The sequence below is a fragment of the Podarcis vaucheri genome (genome assembly GCF_965113315.1).
Source record: "Podarcis vaucheri genome assembly, chromosome: 2".
NCBI classification, from domain to species: Eukaryota; Metazoa; Chordata; class Lepidosauria; order Squamata; family Lacertidae; genus Podarcis; species Podarcis vaucheri.
In genome coordinates, this window is record NC_138760.1 from 48,476,261 (window position 1) to 48,494,757 (window position 18,497).

The 18,497-nt window shown below is 42.2% G+C and overlaps 1 protein-coding gene across 14 annotated transcripts in view; it reads left to right on the plus strand.

Annotated features, from left to right (window-relative positions):
* The window catches only part of CACNA1A (calcium voltage-gated channel subunit alpha1 A), a 256,547-nt gene that overhangs the window by 194,047 nt on the left and 44,003 nt on the right, over window positions 1–18,497 (plus strand). For 12 of the 14 annotated variants that reach the window (XM_082214686.1, XM_082214682.1, XM_082214685.1 and 9 more), the window contains 6 exons: window positions 9,231–9,347; window positions 9,949–10,014; window positions 10,896–11,011; window positions 11,439–11,589; window positions 14,154–14,281; window positions 17,439–17,535. In XM_082214686.1, the coding sequence (XP_082070812.1) occupies window positions 9,231–9,347; window positions 9,949–10,014; window positions 10,896–11,011; window positions 11,439–11,589; window positions 14,154–14,281; window positions 17,439–17,535 (675 nt within the window). Of the gene's footprint in view, window positions 1–9,230; window positions 9,348–9,948; window positions 10,015–10,895; window positions 11,012–11,438; window positions 11,590–14,153; window positions 14,282–16,399; window positions 16,497–17,438; window positions 17,536–18,497 lie in introns of all 14 variants that reach the window. The other 2 variants (XM_082214683.1, XM_082214674.1) reach the window with 1 other exon arrangement.

Below are 18,497 nucleotides of genomic sequence, written 5' to 3' on the forward strand. Positions count from 1 at the left end.
TGCAGTGTTCCCTTTCTTCTTCAAGAACAGATTCTCAAAAGTGCATAACAGCCGCTCCCACATTTTCAGTAACTCTTCAGTAAAATATGTATATTTGTGACAATCCTTGCTGTTGCTCAGCAAAAGGTGTAGGCTTCTTCTAAGGCCTTGACACTGGTATTTATTGGGAATTTCTCAAATTAGATAGAGTACGAAGGGCCACTTTGCACTTTACAGTGTGGATGCACAAATTAAAAGAATTAGTAACTACTACAATCATTTCCAAACCAGTGGGCCAGAGCATTCTAGTGTGCCAAAAGAGTATCACTGATATGCTTCCAGAAATGAAATGATTCAGTTTCTTACTGTGAGCCCAAAGTTCCTGCCCACAACAGAGGAGGCTACCCACTTCAGCCCTCCATCCTTCATTACTCAGGTGTTCATAGAATCATAGATTTGGAAGGGATCCCAAGAGTTATCTAGTCCAACCCCCTGCAATACAGAAATCTCAGCTAGAGCATCCATGATAGATGGCCATCCAACCTCTGCTTAAAAACCTACAGGGAGAGAGAGTCCACAACCTCCTGAAGGTGACCATTCCACTGTCAAACAGTGTTGCTTCTTTCCAAGCAGCTTCTGTTAAGAATCTATAATTCTACCACATCTCTCCATCTGGTGTGATTGGATTATTCAAGCACTCCTCAGTGCAGAGATGCAGCAGAAACACATGTCCTTGGTGGAAGCTGCATGTTACATCTCTGCACTTGTCACTGTTCTGGGAAGCTGTTCTCCTTCCAGTCAGGAAGCTTGGCCAAAACAGTGACTCTCAGAGAACACAACAGGGCGGGTTCCAAGGCAGGAAGGCAGGAAGGCAGGCAGGCAGTTTTTACTCTTACACATAATAAAATTCAACATATGGGGGGTGTATGAGTCAGTGTACTTCCCATTTTAACTCAGAAATGTGTACCTCCCCTTTAAAACATTTAGAAATACTGATATACTCACTTCTATTCCATAGCATGTTAGGTCATGTCTACACCTGTGTGTATATCATAGACATATGTGTCAGGGGAAGGAGAGGGTAACCATGATCATCTGCAAAATATTGGATTTCCTCAGTGTAACTGCAGTCGAAAGTAAAACGCATTTTATCAGACTAAAAGTAGGTACACCGTAAATCTTTAACGTGTACCTCCTTTTGCTGTAATGTGTGGAGTGGCCCCAAATGGGATATACATGGTCAAATCTAAAGCCACTTTACAGAAGTTTTTTATAGAGGCAACAACGAGAGTGAATCTTAATCCAAATAGATGCCATCACACAACAGAGCTTGTCCTCATGACTTCCAAAGAAGATTGTGTAAGGGCTGGCAGGCTGTGCTTGGCATGGCAGCAGCTGGGGTGCCCAACTCCCTGCAGAAATCCTCTGAATTAGTTTTTCTCATGCACATCCCTCTATAAAAGAGTTCAAGCTGCAGAAGGGGCTTGCAATCAGCATTCCCTCATTTTTTCCTCTCACCCTTATCCAGCCTTCAGAATGTAACAGGTGGCTGGGAGAGGGACATACTAGGCATGCCTTGGGGCTAAACTGTGCATGACTTGGAAGCCCCATGACCAGATCTCCCAATATCTTCTCTCTTTTTTCTTCAAAGCTGCATCTGAGAGTGGGGAGGGTTTCTAATTTGAGATGAGGGGATTCCTATTTTACCTTTATGTAGTTATCAAAATGTATGTATTATTCACTTGGCAGAAAATCACTAAGCAGCTTACAAAAAAAAAAATCATTTTAAAATGCCAATAAAAGCAAACAAGTTGACTTTTTTAATCAAAATATAGATAAAACCAACCATTTAAAAATCCTTAATAAAATTACATGTGAAAGCTGCATGTTAAAATTACAGGCTATTAGCAGGCAGAGTAAAAAAATACAACAAAGGTGCCTGCCTAATGTTCATGGGCAGAAAGTTGTTTATTTGTTGCATTTCTATCCCACCTTTTTCTCCAAGGAGCTCAAATTGGCAGACATGATTTTTCCCTTCCTCATTTAATGCCCTTCAACAATCCCGTGAGGTAGACTAGGTTAAGAGGCAGCAACTGACCCAGGGTCACCCAGTGAAATTCATGGACGAGTGGAGATTTGAACCCTGTTCTCCCAGGTCCTGGTCCAACACGGACCCAGCCTTTCTCAACCTTGGGTTCCCAGATGTTCTTAAATTACAACTCCCACCATCCCTGACCCCTGACCATGCTGGCTAGGAATGATGGAAGTTGTAGCCCAAGAACACCTGGGAACCCAAGGTTGAGAAAGGCTGCTCCAATCACTTCACTACACTGGCTCTCAGTGCTGCCATACTGAAGGATCAATTCCATGTGAGTCCTTCCTACCACCGTGAAGTTTCCCCATTCAAACAAAGGTCTCTCCCTCTAAGCTACTGGGAAAAGTACATTGCCCATATTTGTACTTGTATTTTTGCCTCAGCTGGGGTAAAACCAGCTGAGAGGTAATTTCACTCAAGGAAACAGCATGGAGAGAATTTCTCTCCTCCAATATTGCTTCCTTATGCTGTTTCCCTAGTCAAAATAAGAGTCCCTTTAAGTAGCTTTGAAGAAAAGTAAAAGAGCTTAGGGAGATTTGATCACAGATCTCCCATGTCATAAGTAGCTTAGCCCACAGTGAGATGTGGAGCAGGGGAAGATATCTGAATGAACATCCTGAAATGATACAGAGGCATGACAAATTCAGGGAATTGGCAGAACAACCCACCCATTCAAAGGCAAATGTGCTTCCAGCAGGAATAGACCAGGGAAACTGAGGCATTAACCTTGGAAAAGCTTCCATAAGTATTTATGGCACAACCAGGCATGGAGAGACTTGTTTCCAATTGCCTACAGTAACTGCAAAATCCTTCTGTCAATTTTGTCCAGAACGCTTTGATGGTGATAATTTTCTTTATACTTGGTCTTGGGAAGTACACAGCACAGCAAACTCTTACTAAAATTATTCTGTCATGGCCTTTGGCTACAACAAGAAACATGTGAACTACTAAAATTATCAGGAAAGGTCTTTCCCAGAGAATATGCATGCATGGCACACTATTCCAAAATGCCCATGTGTGTGCACTGTATGTGTACCAAGGGAGCATATATATTGCTTATGCACATTTCCTCACAGGTGATGAGGGTGTTTAAAGAGCACCCATTCTTCTAGATTTCTCAATATGGCATAGTGATTCATTTCTGTTTGACCTAAAGGGTTATTTAAATTTACTTTGACAAAGGAATGGCATTACACAGGAAACACTGAACAGTTTAGCTATGTACTGAGAACACTTCAAATGAGGATTGCAAAAGCTAGTGCTGGCCTTCAAAGTGTCTTGTCAAAACAAAATGTTGCAATGTGGAGTGTTGCTGCTCAGGACCCTAACCACTTGGTTCCATCGCAGCCTCGGTTCCTACCCTCCAATAGTCTGTGGGTGGGGGGGTTGCATATGTGTTCTGCAACATGTCATTGATGCATTAATAGTGCATTAGTGGTGGATTTATATTGTACCAGCCGCACATCTTCTGTTTTTTTAAGTTATTCTACGATTCTTTCCCAGTGTTTTCTGGAGGGGCACTCTTGCACTATAACACAACAAAAATGGGACCAACACCCTACCCCCTGAACAGCTGTGGTATAAAAAGTTACAGGATTTTGGCAAGACACTACAGGACATGGATAGACTGGAAACGAAGCAATACGTCTGCCCCAAATTTTTTGTAAGCGTGAACAGTATCAAAAGCAGAGTAGCTGCCCCAGCATAATCATGAGTACAAATCATAAATGCACAATAAAAAGACATCTAGAGGTGCAGGAAATCTCCCACCACCATCCAAGGGCAGAACTTCAGTTAGGAGATAAAATCTGAGACCTTCCAGAGACAATGCAAAACTTCCAGTATAAATAGGTATGAACTCATTGTGCTCCACATTCTGAATGGATCTCTTTCTTTAGTGCAAGTTGTACAACCACCAATACCATTTTGGGTTATTATGCCTTTTTTCAGTCTTTTATCTTGGGGCCAAACTAGACCTGATGTAGGAGATTCATGATCAGGATCTTCCATGGTTTAGGCTTCTGTTTTTTTTTTTTTTAATAATTAGATTAGCAGTCCCATATGGGAAAGGCCTGTATGGGAAGTGGGATTCCCAATCTAAATTCCCACCACCCAAAGAAGATTTAAAATGAACCCATACATTCTGCTTAGAACACAGTAGGTATTTCAACCCTGTGGTTGCTAGGTTGTCTTTTTTACTACAGCTGTGGTGTACATTTGTTCTGCCACTTATTCGTATATGGGTGATCTTTTCCAAGTAGTTAGGCTTCCACACATTTCCAGTATGCTTGGATGGCCATTTGTATGGCTGCTCTAAGAGCAAGTGAAAGTTACCTACAAGTAGCTTGAATTACAATTGTAATTGTACCCGGCTTTGCTTTGAATGCCCAAACTCTTTGAACACTGCAACTTCGTATTATGCAACTTTGTTCATATAGCATTTCTTTGAGTACTTACCACGCTGAAAGATGGGGAAATTAGGTCACTCCAACAAGTTTCACATTTTAGAAGGTGGTAGTCTAAGGACACATAGTGCTCAGACTCAAAGAAGTGACCTCACAGATGGGTTTTGAAGAACTGTGTTGGTAAGTAACTGTCATTAATAGCACTGACTCATGGAAGTCCCTGTTCCAATATGTGCCTCAGTTTCCCTCTCTCACTTACCTCCCAGAATAATATGGGTGGGTCAACAAAAGTTTTGTTTATGCTGGAAGCCTGTAGGTAAAGCCAAACGTGTAGATATTTTGGTTAGGAAGATCAGAATGCTAAAGTCATGGATTCCCTAAATTCCAGAAAGACAGGTGAAAGGGGTGAGTGTGGGAGAAGGGTGGGCTAGGGGTCTCCTTCCCCAGGGCTATGTATGATATATAATGACTTTGTCTTTTGTCTTCTTTCCATGCTGTCTCTTTATATTGTTCTATTTTGGCGCAACACCCTCTGAAAATGTCATCCAATCAAAATGCACTATGAAAAATCCATCTGTCCATCCATGAACTGGTCTGTGTGTCCATGCTAATGAATATTTCTGAACTTCCCTGCCCTGATCCCTCTCCCATCACCAAAAATGAAATCACTGCCTTCTGCATTTCTCCGTTTGCTGGTTGGAACTCAACTTGCGGTATTAAAACACCCACCCTTCCCTGACCTTCTCTGATCCTCTCCATCTCAATGTTTGCATCTAGGATCCGGTTGGTTTGATTACTTTCTCAAGCCTAAGTGCCTTACATTAATCAAAAGCATCTTCTTGGCGCATTGCATGATCTTTTGAGCCAAAGATGCCTGCAGTTTACTGGGCAGCTTCCGCTTTTAGACCCCCCACTTACCCCATATTGTGTCACTTATTTTATTCAGATTCACATATGGCTTCCAGTAACCCCATAGCAGGGATGTGGTATATATGCTGGCTGTTTGCCATAATAAACATTGATTGATTGAGGGATATGGTATAGTAATACTGCAGCCTTGGTGATGCCAATCTCTAAAGAGGTGATTGCATTTAATCTAAGACTTGCATCAGTATGGATAGGCTTTCTAAAAGGATATGGTGGTAGACAGAAAGCTGTATCTGCAAGTCGCTGGGTTCTGACCCAGGGCCAGTGTCAGTTCCTGTCTGGGGGAAAACTTGGGATGGGAATTCAACATGCAAGTGCCTTCCTTGATGACATACAATACCTGATGACAGTTTGCATGGGTGGAGCATCCACCACAGTTGAAATACTGCAGATACTTTGCATATCATCTGGCATCACCTCCAAGCACATAGTTTTTGCAGTGTGTGCGCAGTCAAATAGAAGACCTAAAAATCCCACTTGTCAATAGCTATCTGAACAAGTACAGAAAATCCCTGCACCCCCAGCTTCATTCTGCATGCACAGGCATGCCCATTCACTCAAAACTTTTCACATTTAACCTTCCCTTAATGCATACAACTTTAGCTGGGTATCCACTTACCACCTAAACACAACACACGCAAACACATTTCCTCACACATGAACTGACCCTAAGGTCCTCTCAGCGATATTAAGATTCTCCATACACTTTCAGCAATGCACAGACAACCTCTGCTTTGGTCAGTTGAGGTAGAACAATCCCTTAGAAGAAGTAAAATATCATTATAACTATGGAAATTAGCCCAAGCCCATTTAGGAGTATTGAGAGGGATATTAACATCCCTTTTCCTGAGAGTCAGTTGTGGACGGTGAGTCAAAGAGAAATCCTCAATTTTATTTCTCTGGGCCACTTTCAGTCTTACTTTTCTAACACACACCGATACTCCTCTTAAGATTAGGGTAGACATTAATTTTGAAAGATTGCATGTGCGTCCGTTTCACATATTTAACAAAATCTCAAGAGGAATCTTTTGAGAAAACTTCTTCAAAATGAAACAGACATATATATAATAAATATAAATCAAATTGAAACAGACACACATCACAGACACAATGCATAGCTTGAAGCAGTGATGCCTCCTATACTGGTTGGCTGACTTGATACAATGATCTAAATATTCAGTTGCTGAAAGGACATTGCTACTTAAAGTCCAGCTTTTCTGAGGGAGGGTAAATTGACAGTGGCCTGTAGTGAAGCTTAGTGATAAAGTGTTCAGAAGAAGGGAGGCAGAATGAATGGTACAGAGTAGGAAATGGACTGAAAGCAGGGAATCTGAAGGAAGGGTAGGTGAGCTAGGAAAAAGCAGCAACGGGAGTTGAGACAAAAAAGAAAAGGAGGAGGCGGCAGTGAAGAAATTCTACAATGTGTAAGATCAAGAGGCAGGTGTATGGTGTATGTTTGGGGCAGGAGAGTGCTAGGACTGTTAGCCAAAAGAGACAGGATGAATGAAAAGTGTGGGGCAAAGTAGAATGGACTGAAAAAATGCAATAAAATTTGTAGGTGGAGACATGGAATGGAACTTAAGAAAGTAGGATACAAGAAGAAAGCTGAGCTAGGACTGTGGATTTTGTCTGAAAGGAAATGGGCAGGCAAAAGAGGTTTGGAGGACTAGAGACAGTGGAACTGGGGGGGGGGGTGTTTCTAGATCTAGTCTGACACAGGCTTCCACCGGTTAAATAGTTTACTTTCACTGCATCATTGTGTCCTAGAATAAGATTCAAAAGGCAAGGGGCAGAGCTGAAATATATATATTGGTTTAAACAAAAGAGCTAAATGTTTTGGCTGAAAGATTGTCCACTTAAGATATTGACCTTAGAATAGGCTTAAAAAGTAATGTAGGAAGTGAACTTTGGAATACAGGTGGTTAATAGGAAAGAGAGAATGGTGTGTGGCACCATTCCTAATGGTCTGTGTGGGCATATATTTCCAACTGGAAATGGGTGTGGGTCCCCTGCCTGTCTCTCTTTCCCTCTGCATGAATATCATTCTTTGTTTGTCCAGCATGATCTGAGCATGGCAGTTTTAACAAACTGGTTTCACCCCATTGTATGTGTCACAGAGCCACCTCCACTACTGCCACCATGCATGTCCACTGAAATCCCAATTAGAGGAACAGCCTTTTTGGAGGGTTGGAGAAGGATGGGCTTATAGCTTCTGGGAACACACATGCAAGCACATGCATACAAAGAGTGAAGATGCAGCAATTAGGTTCTTTTCAGAAGAGAAAATAAATCCTATTACAGTACATGGATATATTTGGCTGCAAAAACCACACTGTCCACTGTGTTATCACACACTTATAATGTCCACTGTGTAACTGCATGGCAATTCCTCAGTCTTTGTTTTATAATTATATAGCAAGGCATGTAGCAAGCCAGTACATGTTGAGTGGTCACACCAATCTTTTGGCATGTGTATTGCCTGAGTCTTTTTTGTGCAGTTTTCTTTGGAGTTTGTGTATGAGGGGCGCTGTAGCACAGGTACTTTCTTGAGGGAGATGTTGGTGCAACTACATTCATTCCTGTGATGTATGTTGCATAGATATCCCTACACACTCAATCACTTGCACTGTTTAGTGTACCATGGTGAAGCCACATGGTAATTCTCTTTGGAACCGTTAGAGCCAGCCAGGTTGTCCCTTTACAGTGTTCTCATTGCTTGAACATGCAATTCGGGTTCCAGTGAGATCAAAGTGTGGTTCCATTGAGTTCAATATCAAAACCCAGGAAGGGTCCATGGCGCATAGATTACTAAAGCACTTAACCATTCATACTGGGGCTAAAATACAGGTTCCTGTTCAAGGGCTTTTGCCCAGGGATAAAGCTCATGTGTTTCTTACATGAGTTAAATATAAGTTGGCATTTTGTATCTAAGTTTATCTTTTTCTGTGCTAGGCCTTTCTTCCAACCTTTACTGGAACTCTTTTTTAGAAAGTGTCTGAAGGTCTCAGTGGTAGTTACTAGAGATACACAAACACATACATCAATATTCTATTGTCCAAACTCAGGTGATATCCTAACCCTCAGAAACCTTGGGCATCTTTCGCTCTCAGGGGCTGTGGGTGTCTGGCCATAGAACACTTTGCAACTAAGCAGTACATTGTCACACTTCAATGTATTCGTTTTATCCCAGAAGCTTATATGCCATTTCCTCTGAAGGAGACAGATAAAAATGCATCTTGGTGAACCCAACAGGAGAATGTTTTTCCTATCTTGCCAGAATCACAAATCCTTCTTTTAGCTACAAATTTGTTGAACTAAGCTCTTCCTTCAGGGCTTGGGGTGTGGCCCAACACCTGTTGGGTGCACAGAACAGATGCATTTTCCATCGAGAATGATATGAGTGCAAGTCTCCAGACATTTCTCAGCTCTCTTCTTCCTCACTGGCACTTGTCTTGCTATCTCCTCCCTCCAGATTTGTGTGCACAGAACATGTGTGATGTGAGGCCACACAATAATGTTCTGCCTGCTTGTGTCAAAAAATATCAGTGCATTTGGTTGTGGGTATATTTTTAAAAAATGTAATCATGTGCTAATGAATTATCACTGATTTTCCAAATGGATGATTTTCCAAGTAGAGGGGTGGCCTTATTATCATGCTAATTTTCTTCATGTGTGTGATCCCTCTCCCTTTCTTTGCTATTCAGTGATCCTTACTAACCACTGCAGAGTTGGTTTGCATTTGTTTTCTTACCAACCCCCTGAGTCTGTGGCCACCACATCCCCACCCTGATCCAGCTAATGCCACTTTCCCTTCATCTCCCCAGAACAACTTCATCAACCTGAGTTTCCTTAGGCTGTTTCGAGCTGCCCGTCTCATTAAGCTGCTCCGACAAGGCTACACCATCCGCATCCTGCTCTGGACCTTTGTCCAGTCCTTTAAGGTAATAAAAAAGGGCTTTAGGATTGAGCTACTAACTTGGATTCCTTGAGATTTGAAGTTGTGGGTGGTTGAGAGAGAAAGGGAGGGAAGTAGTAGGAGTGCAGAAAGTTTAGGAGATTATAGCTAGAGACATCCAACCTCATCCATCTACCTGTTTATTTCTCTGTTCATTCACCACCTCTTATCATGCACTTTGAATCATGAATACTTTCTTTCATGTTGTTGAAGTTGAATCATGTTTCATTAACTCACCCTTTTGCATGGGTAAGTAATCACTGCACGATTTCTGTAGTCACGATGTGGCAGGGATTAGAGGAAGGAGTGATAGAGTCTACAACAGCCTTCTTCAACATGGTCCCTCCAGTTGACTCCCATCCTCCTTCATTCCTGACCATTGACCATACTGACTGAGGCTGATGTAGTTGTAGGGCAGCAGGGTGGGGAAGACTGGCCTACAAGCAATCTCTTTCATTGATTCAGTGACAGCAATCAGTTTGTAAGAAGAAGGGAGCCATATTCCCAGTAAAACAAGTGTGGTACACACACACAAAATGTGAAACTTAAAAAAAGAATAATGTATGCTCATGTTTTTCCCTCACTAGGCCCTTCCGTATGTGTGTCTGCTGATTGCAATGCTCTTCTTCATTTATGCGATTATTGGAATGCAGGTAAGTGCCAGTAAGCTGCTATCCCATGCTGGGTTTCACCATGAATGCTGCAATGCCTCTAGTGCTTAGCTTAGGTACAATAACATACTGCTGTTTTTGTGCTGGAGCCTTTGAACTTGTAAAGTGAGGACCAGCCTAGTTGGGAGCTGCCCCCAAACTGCAGAAGACTTAACTTATGGAGCGCTCTAGCACATTGTAGTGTCAACGTTAAGAACATCTACCTCACCCTTGCAACATGCCTGAGGTCTTCCTGCTTGTACAATAAACCCTAGTACAAGCTGAAGACAGACAGCTTGGTGCCTGTCATCCTCATTGTTATAACAGCATTCCAGGTTAGGATGAGTGTTGTCCCTGTAGTATTGCCTTACCTTGCCTTATAAAAGCTTAGTGTACAACTGCACTGTCCCACTCCTGCTATCAGAAGAGATTTGATGTCAGAGAATGAGGCACATCCCCTTTAAGTATTCATCCTGAAGCACCCACTTTGCTGCAGGACTATTTAAGGTGACTGGTACTGGAAGAATTCTGCAAGTTGTTTTTTGCTGGGATACCTTACATTCAGTCTGTCCTTGTAACCAGCCCCACAGTAAACTGCCTGGGGTTGGTTTCAACTGCTGGCAGCCTGTTCTGGCCTTTTGTTGTCCCTAGTCCATGTAGGCTGTGGTCAGGAACAGATTACCTTTTCATTTCCTCTCCAAACATGAAAATGAGCCCCACCTAGCCTCGCTGATAGGTGACCTACATCCATTGCTACAAGCAATGGCTCTACCACCACTAGATAGCAATGTTTGGAAACCTACTCTTTCCTGAAGTTTTCTTTTTGGATCTTTTGTATTTCAAGGCTTTTTCTTCATTTTGTTTTTATTTGTTTGTCTTCTCAGGTCTTTGGTAACATTAGCATTGAGTTTGATGAAGATATGTCCGAAGATGAGAAACCTGCCATCACCGAGCACAACAATTTCCGCACATTCTTTCAAGCCCTAATGCTTCTCTTTAGGTGAGGCCCAGACCTTATTCATGCGCAGGAAGCCCACTTCATCTAGCCAAGGCCCTGCCCAATGCAAAAGATGTACAGTCTCCTAGATGCAGGGCAGTAGCTGTACCTAAAACAAACTGAGTATATTTCATTAAAGGATCAGAGATTGCACTATACAATACTTCTTTTGCTCATCCAAAAAGTGACTGAATCAACAGACTAAATGAAAAATCCCTGTATTAACAAGCTTCTACATCACAGTCAAGGGATTTTTCTGTAACTACCACCCATGTGTTCTGGAGGTAGCTACAGTTCTGTTGTGAGACCCCAAAAGCTTGTGGACCTTTATTGGTTGTTATGGACCTTTATTGATATGGAGATGCTGCCATCCCAGCTGTGGTGGATCCCCAATGCTCACTGTCTTCTTTTTCTCTTCTCGCCTTCTTAGAAGTGCCACAGGTGAGGCTTGGCATGAGATCATGCTCTCCTGTCTGAGTGGAAAGCTCTGTGATGAGAAAGCAGACCTCAAAGGCAAAGAGTGTGGCAATGAATTTGCATACTTCTATTTTGTTTCCTTCATCTTCTTGTGCTCTTTCCTGGTGAGTCAAAATTCATAAAGGGGAGCGGGGGTGGGGGGGACATAGGACTGTGATACACAGTTTGATAGAACCAGGATGCCAGCAGACCACCTTTCTAAGGTGACAGTTTCATTATGCAGTAGTAAACACTTGTTGTGGGGATTAGGACATCTTTCCACAGCATGATGCAGGAGTTACAGGGCTGTTTGTTTTTAGAGACAATGTTTTTCATTATTACCAACTGTACAGTAACAGAATGAGCAAAGGGGATGAATGGGGAAGGTGGGTAAATAGGTATTGTGCGCTTTTAGTGTGTTAGATTGGCACGCACGTATTTTTAAGTGCCATAAGTGTCAATCAGAGAAGGCATTCCTAATAGCATTATAGACATTTGGGTGTTTTGCCAGAGGAAGATCGCTTTTTTCTAGCATTCAAATATTAATCACATGGAGAATGCAACTTTCCCTCCAGCGAGCACTTCTGTGGTTGTGCAACTATCATATACTTTTATTAGCTGGTACCTGTACAATCCCTGTTGATGAACAATACACTTCTCCCCACATAGTCTTGTACCATGTGAGAGTTTGATTTTTTTAATTATTAGTATTTTTATTGACATATCTTGTAAAAGTACAATCAGTTGAAAGCGTCATATATACATTGCCCTGTTATTTATAATTCTAGAACATAATGAACATTGCCCATTTTTCCATGATTTTGTTTGATTGGTTTACATGTGTTCTGTTAAAATAAGTTAAGTCATTGTTATGATAGACCATACCTTCTCTATCCACTCTAATAAAGATGGTGTATTCCGCTTTTCCAATACTTGGCAATTGTTATTTTTGTGGCTGTTAATAAATTAACTACCACCTCCAAGTCATTTTATGAAATTAAATTTTTTAAAAATCCTAAAAATACAGTCCTAAGATAATGAGGCATAAGATAATCCATAGTAGTATTAAGGATTGTTTTCAAAACAGATTGAATAATAGGACACACACCAAAAATATGTATAAAGTCTGCTTTTCTTTCCCCACATCTCCAACAGTTTGTCCTCATCAGTATTCTATATCAAATTCAACTTATAAGGGGCACAGTCCCATTAATACTGATCTTTATAATAATTTTACTTTAAATCAGCTGATTACCTTTGAAGACTATGAGCTCATATTTATTTCCATTTATATGTATTTATTTCATACCCATATGCTTTCTATTTTTTTCCCATAAAATTACTGGTTGTTTGTTCTGTATCTTGAATCAGATCATAAAATTTACTTATATTCCCCCTTCTCTCTGCATTTGTAAAAAGAGCTGTTTTTAATGGTTTTTAAGTGTGTGTTTTTACTGCTGTAGATACTGAGCAATTCCAGCAGGAACACTCAAGTATCTTTATCTGTCTCCCAGAAATATAGGCACTCTAGGCAGTTGCTTAGTTTGCCTCTATGGTTGGTCAGTCCTGACTGGTGAAGGAGGAGCTTGGGGAATGGCTCCAACATTGGTCAACATCTGTTCTCTCACCAATTAGTGGTACTAGTGGGAGAGGATACCTGAAGCTCTGAAGCAATAAAACCCAGTGTGGTATCTCCACTCGAATGAAGAGCTGCTGTATTTTGTAGCTAACAAGTAGTACCAGTAACAAGTAGTACTTGCAATATGGAGTCTTCCAGTTCAGGATTTTAGTTAGCTAGCCAAGAGCTCTTTGAGGATACCCCATTCAATTTCCCCTCCCCTCTGATTTTCCATGTTGTTTTTCCTCCTGCCATCAGGCAACATTCCATGGCTACTGAGCAAGCTTAGTCCTCATTGAACTGTTGAGTCCTCTGCAACACACACTGAGGGCTATGCTTGCTCAGGAATGCTAGCTGGTGGTTGTTGCAGGCCTGGGGGAGAATACAAAAATGGGAAATTATGGTTTTAAAAAAGAAGCTTTTTGTCCTTCTGCAAACCTGGGGTTTTCTGTCACACCTGCTTGTGTGTGGATTATACTGTTTTGGCTTCATAAGCCAATATTCAGAGAATTCAGTTAGCTGTTAGTATATTATTTTCTGCCATTTGCACTCTAGAGTCAGGGAAGGACAGCTTTTGAGTGAATTGCAGCTTCATTTCTCAAATGAGGAACAGGTTGTTTGGTAGCTGCAAGAAGGACCTGCAGCTCCCAAGCATGATCTAGTGTGGCAGTGGTGGTTGCAACCACAGGAGGTGGCTTGAGGTAGGCAGCAGCCTTTGCTTTGTGGCAAATTGTATGTATGTGTAAGAGAGAATGTCAGCAGGTAAATGGTAAGTTGTATTGTTCTACTCACAGGTATGCTCATTCCAAGTTTTTAAATGTTACTTTTGTGCCTGCATATCTGCATATGTAAGTTTGTTCATGTTACCGTTGCTAATATGCAATGGGGGGGGGAGGCGAAGGGGTGTGCCACCATTTGCCATGTTGGTCCCTCTCTCTAGTTACTTGAGGTCACATAGACTCTGGGCCTAAGCCTTGGTTTGCAGCAAGATGATAATTCTCAGCATTATTGAGCATTTCACCAGTTACTTAACATGTCTGTATCCATCTGTGTGCCTTCTTGATATTGCAGATGTTGAACCTTTTTGTGGCTGTCATCATGGACAACTTTGAGTATCTGACACGTGATTCTTCCATTTTGGGGCCCCACCATCTGGACGAGTATGTGCGTGTGTGGGCTGAGTATGATCCTGCTGCCTGGTAAGGACATGCCTACCTGGCCGTTCCCAATACTGTACTCACAGCCATTGCCCCACACCAAGCATAAGCTTGGGAAAGTGGATCAAATTGATCCATGCTTGGGGGAAACTCTCCTTAGTAAGGAAAACAGGGGCAGGGGATGGAGAAGAATTAGGCCTTAGAAGCTGGGCAGGGAGGCTACAGCTTAAGATTCCTGGGTTCTGCTGATTCCAACTCTATTAGGAAAGAGATTTAGCAGTGTGAAAGCTAAGACACCTATGCTCTCTATGTTACTTTCACACAAGAAGTGCATTGGCTGGTAGGAGCATCGACTCCTGCATTTTTGTTCATCTCAGGAAGGAAAACAATATCTAGGGCTACAAAAGAAAAATAGTCTTATGCTTGTTCTACTCTAACAGAGCGAAGATATGATGTCACATTGGTAGATACAGTCCTTATCTGTAATGATGTGAGAGAAAGGCAGAAGCCTAATCTGAGGCAGAGACTGGAGCCACTGCCCCTGTTTGCATGCAGCTCCATTGTGAGTCACCCACCTTAGCTGAGTTCCAGTCAGTGTGGATCTGTGGCCACTGCCACTCTGCCATTCCCATTCCTGTTGGCTAATTTCTGTGGGTCTCACTAGGAACAAGAGATTGCAAGAAGCAGATATGGGGGGGTTTATCTCTGATTAACATTTCCTCTTTTAATTTTAGGTTTTTGCAGCTGGACTCTGTCAACTCCACACACACACACACACACACACACACCCTTACATTATCCCATATGTCCAAAAGGGCATTATGTATGGCCCCTTGTGCCCAGGGATACCTGTTGCCATTTCCCTATTCTACCTAGTGGGCTATGTAGCCCCTACTGTAGGAAAACTGAGTAACATCACTAGTGTCACTTGAGCCAGACATGTGTATCTGAAGAAGTGTGCATGCACATGAAAGCTTATACTCAGAACCAACTTAGTTGGTCTGTAAGGTGCTATTGGACAATTTTAATTTTTATTTTTTTTATTGAGCCCGACACTTATCTCAGTGAAGCCCCTGATGGTAGCGGCTATGCTTCCTGTTAGTAGTATGTGAGCTAAAAAAGGGTTATTGTGGTACTGACTTGGAAGCCGTCACAGAACCTACCAGTGTTATGTATTGTTCAGCCATCAAAGAAATGTGCTCAATAGCTCTGTTAGTTATAAATGACACACTTCTGAAATGTTGGCCTGTAGAGAGGTGTTTGTTTGTTTGTTTGTGTATGTGAGACAGAGAGAGAGAGCATGTGTATGTGTGTGCCTATCATTCTGGTGTGTAACTATTCTTGTAATTTTTTTATGGTTTGCTGGGGAGGAGGCCAAGCACTCTGCTGCTGCAAGCAGGCACAGTGAGCAGAGTTGTGATAATTGGCACCTAACAGAAGGTCCACCCAGCGTTCTCTTGGTATCGTTTGTCACCCCTGTGCCCTGTTGAGAATGAATGCCCGTTGTGTCCAGGTTTAATGTGTTTGTTTACGCTGCCAGCCCTAACTGGCAAAACCTGCCAAGCCCAGCTGAGGGAGTGTTCATCAGGGAGCCTGTGCCATGCAGGGGCAGGAAAACCAGGTCTGCCCCCGCCTGAGCACTGGTTTCTATGCATTTAATAATAAGGAAGAAAAATGTTGGAATGGGAAGCCCAGGGCTCCTAGAGTCCATGGCACAATGACTGGTTTTAAAGCGTCCATTGTGAGTTACAGAAAGGCAGCAATGCCTAATGGAAGAAATACCCAAGTTGGGACCTCAGCTCACACTTGACACATGATCTTTGATAAATCTCACCATGCTGCGTAGTTGTGTGTCATTCCCCTATCTTCCTGTCACCCTATATATTAATGGAAATGGTACTGGCTCATCTTCTTTCCCAGTACTGATGGAGAACCCAATAGAGCTGCAGCAAAACCTGGGCTGACAGCTCTGAGAAGCCCCTTTCCCCCTGCTGCCACCAATGGGAATGTACAGTTTCTCCATAAGCCCTGTGGGGGGTGGTATGGCTGGACTGAAGGTCTCTAGCCAGCAGTCCTGCTATGTTCTGTGTGTTCATGACAGTGTATGTGTTTCTCTTGCCCTGTAGCGTCTGCACTAACCCCCGTGTATTCTTCTTGCAGTGGCCGAATTCATTATAAGGATATGTACAGTTTATTACGTGTAATATCTCCCCCCCTGGGCTTAGGCAAGAAATGCCCTCATAGGGTTGCTTGCAAGGTTTGACTTACACTAAAACCTGCTAGCATCAACGGAATGAATGTTGCTTATGATTTCTTTAATATATATATTTCATATATATATATCTATATATATCTGTACACATACCTATCTATATATATTGCACTTTCAAGAGTAATTTAATGTAATTAGCCAACAGAATGCGTGAAATGATGCTGCCACCCAGACCAGTAACGCATGGAGCATACCGGTTACCTTGAACCATCTCTGCTTGCTGTTAGCTGGAGCTAGGCCTGGAGGGTTCTATGAGTCTCTCTCTCTCTACTCACCTCCACCACTCTCTGCACATTAATACTTCATTTGGGGAGGACAGAGACTCCATTGACACCTCTGCCATTCCCCCCCCCTCCCCTCCCCACTTCTTTCCACCCCCCTTTCCCTCCACCTTCTCTTCCTGCACTCTGCCCTCCTCCCACATTGGCAAAGAGGGGCTTTCTCATCTCAATCTGTCTTTCTCTTTCTCTCCTTCTTTCTGTGGATCATCATTACTAAGAGGACCTGACTCTGTGCTCCTTGGCCCTATAAGCCCATGGAGGATTGTGGTCTGCATTTATAACCTGAGGCTGAGTAAACTAGATGGAGGCACATGCTTAAGTTAAACCTGTCCCTTTTGCAATGGGAACGCTAGCTCTGTAAGTACGGAGCTTGCACTTAAGCATTTTGCTGGATCACAGCCAGTTTGAGGAGCCATCTTTCTACTCCCAGTCGTCCATGAAGATCAAGCATATTTGAACTCTTGGCTGATAAGCAGCACAGTAATCTTTACATTTTTATCTTCCATTTTTTTCTTTTCCAATTGATTTCCAATATTTTTCTCTTCTTTGCATCTCTCTCTCTTTTCTATTTTTCTGTGTATTTTTTCCTTTTTTAATTATTATTAATTTTTTTTGGTTGTTTTTATTTTTAATTTTTTGCTCCCAGGGGCCGGATGACTTTCATGGACATGTATGAGATGCTGAGACACATGTCTCCACCCCTGGGGCTAGGGAAGAAATGCCCTGCCCGTGTTGCTTATAAGGTAGAATAATTTTTAAGAAATAAACAAGGCATATTTCAAGTTAGCTTCATTTTTAATTATTTTTTTTCAACAACAAAAATACAAAAGCTATAATTTTTGTACATTTCTTCCCCCTTCTCAATACAATTTCTTGAGCAGTAACAGTGTGTCCGTTCAGTACCGTAGCGTTTCATGTTTCAGAGACTCCATTATGGCCAATAAATGTTGGGTGGGTAAGAAACAACTCCAAGGTGCATGATCCTACTCAAAATCCTCCATCAAAGTGCCACCACCCTGTCCTCCTGCATCTAGCAGAAGAGACATTGCTTTTAAAATGTTTCACCTCCCATTCCCTTTGCCCCCGCCCCCCAAACAATTTAAGCAGCTGCAATTGCTCTGAAACTATCCAGCCAATACAGATACCCCAAATGAACTGGGAAGAACAAAGCCGGAAAGGGAAGAGAGACCAAAGATCCAAAACACATTTAATGACATTTGATCAGGCCAGTGTGTCCGCTTCTAGTGCGGGGAGTCACAATGATATTAGTCACCATTACCTGCACTCTCCAGAAAGAACTGATGCCATTGGATTGAAATATTTTCTAAATAAGTAAAATGCAAGGCCTTGTGCATCTATTCATCAGTTTTCCTCTACCTGGGCAATCTTTCCCTTTGACCCATAACACTAGTAGAGCTCCTGAAACTCTGTTAAAATCCAGTTAACCACATTGCAGGGGTAGGTTGCGGCATAGTACATATGACTGTTGATGAGCTTTTTGGTGTCAATATAGGGAACACTGCAGAGAAAATTAATGTTATACCCATTAGTTGAAAGCATATGAAGCACTTGAACTGCCCATAAATGCAGGTGAACAATGTGGCATATAACTAGAAGTTTGCCCACACTCATCCATTTCAGACAAAATCCCCCCAATGAGATGAAGTTTCTGTGGTTCCCAACTTTCTTAAATGCACCTCACATG